Source organism: Antedon mediterranea, chromosome 8, assembly GCF_964355755.1.
Source record: "Antedon mediterranea chromosome 8, ecAntMedi1.1, whole genome shotgun sequence".
In the NCBI taxonomy this organism is placed as follows: domain Eukaryota; kingdom Metazoa; phylum Echinodermata; class Crinoidea; order Comatulida; family Antedonidae; genus Antedon; species Antedon mediterranea.
Window position 1 is genome coordinate 337590 of NC_092677.1, and position 5261 is coordinate 342850.

Below are 5261 nucleotides of genomic sequence, written 5' to 3' on the forward strand. Positions count from 1 at the left end.
CATAACAGTTAAATTACAAATCGTAAAATGGAGGCACAGATTACCAGTTCCCGCCTAGGACGACGAGATGTCGCTAATATAACGCCTGTTGTGATGATAAGAGTAGGACTTTGTACTCATCATAGTTTGAAAAACAATTTAAAATCAAACTGTAATCAAGAGATACCAATCATAATGTAAACATTACTCATATTATACCGTGAGTAGGCCTTATACACAAATATACATCACGTTTTTAGCTTTCTATTTATCCTGGGGTGCCACATTTTGGGAGGCATATTAGAAATTAAAAATGGATATGAGGATACCATTGCCCTTTTACGCTTTCATAGAAGCCATGATACAATTATTCCTCTTTGAATTGTCTTATGTTCTTATCAAGATACATATAGGCCTATATGATAAAATTCATATTTTTTCTTTATATAATGACTCGACAGGAAACAATATGTACGTTTCTATCCCAGCATTGTTTTAGATTGAATTCCGTCGGTATGTATGTTTTTTGTTTGTTTTCCGATACTACATCTATTATGTAAATGCAATCATGCTAATGTGCATGTAAATTGAAAAAATAATCGTTATCATCTTCATGGCAGATTCTGCAGGGCCCGGTTGATATATAAAATATAAAGAAAGACATTATAATTACTGAGAACAAATATGAACAAATCTTCATTTATTGACTTTAATCGAAATTCTCAATTAAAACAAAATATTATGTAGGCTATTATTATCTGTATACAAAAATTACTAATGGTATGCAATAAAAGAGAAACAAAACCATTTAAACCAAAACTTAAAAATCAATAAGACAAAACAGTAATAAATACTGTAAAATAGATAGTAGGTAGACAAATTTGAATAGGTACCAGTAAGTAACGATCTAAATGAATATAGTTTACGCCGACCAGATAAATGCCACACTTCAGAAAAAGAATACAAAATCCTTTTTCGTCATCTTGTTGATCATTACAAAATTATCAACAGCGACCTCTATGAATACAATTAAAAGCGCATGGGCACCGCATCGTTTGTGATCAAAGAACATGCACGTGTTGGATTCTGTTTTTAATTCTAAAATATTGTAGTCAATAATAATAATAATATGGGCAGACCAGGTATGTATAAATTAATTATTGTAACGATTATTAGAAACGTCAACTTCCTTATTATTTTAATTAAGTTATTTTTGCTGGCGGATTGCTTGATAAAGAGTAATTAGTATGACAATTATTAGTATTGGGCCATCCAAAACTTAGGCCTAGCTAGCCTACACCGTGACCACCATGCCACGCGACGATGTACACTTGAGGTGAAAGAATGTGTAAACACGCGTGGTGGTGGATTCGGTGAAGTTGTCTGGGCCTAACCATTCCTTTTTACCAACTACTTTTGGGTAGTGTCTGTCATTAATATGTAATATTTTAATCCATGTTTGCTTTTTCTCTACTACTAAGCTAAAAAATCTTATTCATGTTTTAATTTTTGTATCAAATGCATCATGTTTTCTTTCAGGCATAATTTTATGACTAGTCTAGCACACTACAAAGAAAGTCACAGTAAAACATCAACAAAAAGACAAAGAAGACCTTTATCTTTCGAAATGTGTACATATTTATTATTATTATTTTCAGGATTTGGCTTTTCTCCACGTGGCCGTGGTAGCGACAGAGGAGGACGAGGTGGTAGAGGCGGACGAGGAGGTGGTTTTGGTAGTAGAGGTGGCGGCTTTGGAGGGAGAGGAGGAGGTAGAGGTGGCCGTGGTGGTAAGTTACAGCTTAACCATTTGTTTTAATGTATTTATATTTTGTTTTGTATTCAGACTTTAGGCTGCCTTCAGTTCTGTACATTTCTTTTATTTTTCAATAATAAATATCTCAAGAATAAATTTAATATTATGATTATTAATCATCATGTTTTGTATTTGTAGGTTTTAGTCCCGGAGGAAGAGGTCGTGGTGGTGGACGTGGAAGAGGAGGAGGTTTGTAACTAGTTTGTTCTTTGGCAGCAATCAAGCAGTGTTTTTATAAATTATTATTATTATATTAAAAATTTAATTTATTGTTGCAAAAATTTTGGAATTTAAAAACAAAAATACTAATAACTATACAATATTTGGTTTGTTGAAACATACTTCATGTTATTTTTTTTTTTCTATTTGATTACAGGTCGTGGAGGCAGAGGTGGATTTGGAGCTGGTAGATCTGTGTCAATTGAGCCTCACAGAATTCAGGGTAAGCAACCCAAATAAATAATATAGATAAATTTGCAGTTTCCAAAAATATACAGAAAATTAAACTTGTTGGTAAAACCAAGTTCAAACTTCATTATTTTTGTTTGTTTTTCTTTTGTAGGCGTGTTTATTGCACGTGGCAAAGAAGATGCCTTAGTTACGCGTAACATGGTGATAGGAGAGTCTGTGTATGGGGAAAAAAGAATTGCAGTAGAGGTAACACTTGATGCTTTTTATTCAATTGTACGACTTATTCATTCATAGTGTTTGATTTGATATTGAACAATATCTGATTCTGTTGTTACTTTGTAATTATTTCACTATTATCATCTTCTTTTAAAGTAATTCTTGTTTTTTATTGATATGAATAACTTCTTATTACCTTATTTGTTTTTAAGGGTTTCGGTTAAAAGCTTTGCTTATTTGGAGTTCCTTTTTCCATAACTTTTTGATGACAGTTTTACATATCCTTAGTTTTATGGAATAGATTGATTTTTATTGATTATTTCTTTGTGCTTTCAGCAACCTGGTGAAGAGGGTAAAATCGAGTACAGAGCATGGAATCCGTTTAGATCTAAGTTAGCAGCAGCTATTCTTGGTGGTATTGATAAAATCCACATAAAGCCTGGTAGTAAAGTTCTCTACCTTGGTGCTGCTTCCGGTACCACTGTCTCCCATGTTTCAGATATTGTGGGACCAGTAAGTCAACTTCTTTTAATTATGGTGGTGTGTTAATACTAAGTGTAGGCTTGTCTTTGAGGCTTGGGTTTAAAAAACATGGTTTTAGTTAAAGTGTAGCAAAATATCAAGTAAAATGAGATAAGATTTTAAATTAAGACATTGTAACAAACTTCACAATAATATTTGTTCTTTTTTAGAGTGGTCTTGTGTATGCTGTTGAATTTTCGCACAGATCTGGCAGAGATTTAATAAACGTAGCAAAGAAACGAACGAATGTGATACCAATCATAGAGGACGCCAGACACCCACATAAATACAGAATGCTAGTAGGTAAGTACAAGAACTTAGATTGTTGGTGTAAAACACTGTAAAACAAAATAAATGGTGTATGGTGTTTATATATATATATATATAGAAACACTGTCTAACAAAACATATAATGTGTTGTTTTACTTTTTTTTAATTGATTCCTAATTGCTCCAATATTTCTGAAATTTTTCTTAAAGGAATGGTTGATACCGTATTTGCTGATGTTGCTCAACCGGACCAAGCTAGAATTGTTGCAATTAATTCACATCATTTCCTAAAAAATGAGGGAAATTTTGTAATTTCAATTAAGGTATTTATTTTTATTATTTATTTATTCAATCTGGCATACACAATAAAAAGAAGAGAAAACAAGTATAAAAGGCAAGGAAAGACCAAACAGGTGCTAAACACCTATGCCAGTTGGTCTACCCAGAACAGAGCACAGAAAGAAAAAAAAACACAATTATCTTTGCAAGGAAACACTAATCGCACAGTATTCCATGTGCCATCCCTGTAATTGCTTCACATGACTAAATGTTATACTGTAATTATTTTCTACAGGCAAATTGTATTGACAGCACAGCACAACCTGAAGCAGTGTTTGCTGAGGAGGTTAAAAAACTCCAAGCAGAACGACTAAAACCGCAAGAACAATTGACCCTTGAACCCTACGAAAGAGATCATGCTGTAGTAGTTGGCACATACAGGTAATTTTAATTAATTCATTTTAATTTTTTCATTAATTTATAATTTTTTTATAATGTGATTTTTTTTTTTATATTTGATATTTTTTATCTTTCAGACCACCTCCAAAAAAGAAGTGAGAAGACTTAATGTTTATTTTCTTTTAATAAGGAAATTCTAAAAAATACATTTTGAAATGCTTAATTCCTTCATTTATTTTCATCTATAAAATATATTTGTTGATGATTATTTTCGTTAGTACTCTAACAACATTAGACATTGTGCCAGTTTAATCTAAATAAAGTAAAAATAAAGTTAGAGTTGAAAATACATAGTACAGTATAAAGACATGTAGTCATTGTATTGTGTAACATTCCATGATAGAATCCATGTCAAAATATGTCATATGCTATAAATATTAGAGAATAATAAATAAGTGTATTTTAAGATAATAATTAAAAAAGAAACCAACAATTGGGAGTTTGAAGAAGAATAGTAGAAAAGTATGTTTAAACATTATTTGTGTAAACGTATCGGTTCTATACTTACACCGGTCTACACTTTATTGAACAAGTTTGAGAATATCAACTATTTTGTATATACTGTACCATGGTTGTAAAGCAATGATTGCTTTTATCTTTTCCCCTCTGATTCCTGCCTAAGTATTAGTAGCACTTAATTAAGTAAACTAGCACATAACTTGTTAAGACGTAAGCATTTTAAAGCAAGTGACTTTGTTGATCCAATGCCGGTGATCATGTCCTCGACATTGAATCAATCATGTTGTCATTAAATGAGATTTTATGAAATAAATGTTTTTTGATAAATGATAGTACAGTAGTTTCAGCAATTATTATTAGAAGAACTTTAATCTTCATCATAGTCAAGGGAAAGTAAACTTTCTATTGACTATGTCTTCATATAGTACAGATGTGGGCCTCCTACTACACAAATAGTAAATAATCAAATACACCAACAATTGTTTCACCTGATAAATATAATAACAAAACTTAAGATACACCAGTACAGGGATTTTTTCTCCTCGGAAAATGGCACAGAAACCAAGATTGACAAAAATACACGAGGAGTTTATTTTTGCCGGGAAATTCTGCCGAAGCAAATCTCTGGTCATGTGATTAAATCCTTGACGAGAGCCCTCTCTCGGCTGCTCTATGTAAAAATAACTACTCGATCGCTGATTGGTTGAAATACCTAATTACTAGGCGGAGCTATTTTTATTAACAAAGACGCCGATAATTGATTGACACTGTTATGGCAACGCGAATACCATCGCGTCATCAGCGAGAGCTCTTCCATGGGAAGTAATTTGCATATATTCGAATAAAGAACA

At 32.1% G+C, this 5261-nt stretch overlaps 1 protein-coding gene across 1 annotated transcript; it reads left to right on the forward strand.

Moving 5' to 3' along the window:
* The first annotated feature begins 1028 nt into the window (after positions 1-1028).
* Positions 1029-4742, forward strand: LOC140056185 (rRNA 2'-O-methyltransferase fibrillarin-like). The gene is made up of 10 exons (XM_072101479.1): positions 1029-1121; positions 1638-1769; positions 1934-1984; positions 2172-2237; positions 2358-2452; positions 2759-2935; positions 3115-3247; positions 3424-3536; positions 3788-3933; positions 4029-4742. The coding sequence occupies exons 1-10, from the start codon at positions 1109-1111 to the stop codon at positions 4048-4050; spliced, it is 948 nt and encodes a 315-aa protein (XP_071957580.1). The 5' UTR covers positions 1029-1108; the 3' UTR covers positions 4051-4742.
* The last annotated feature ends 519 nt before the right edge of the window (positions 4743-5261 follow it).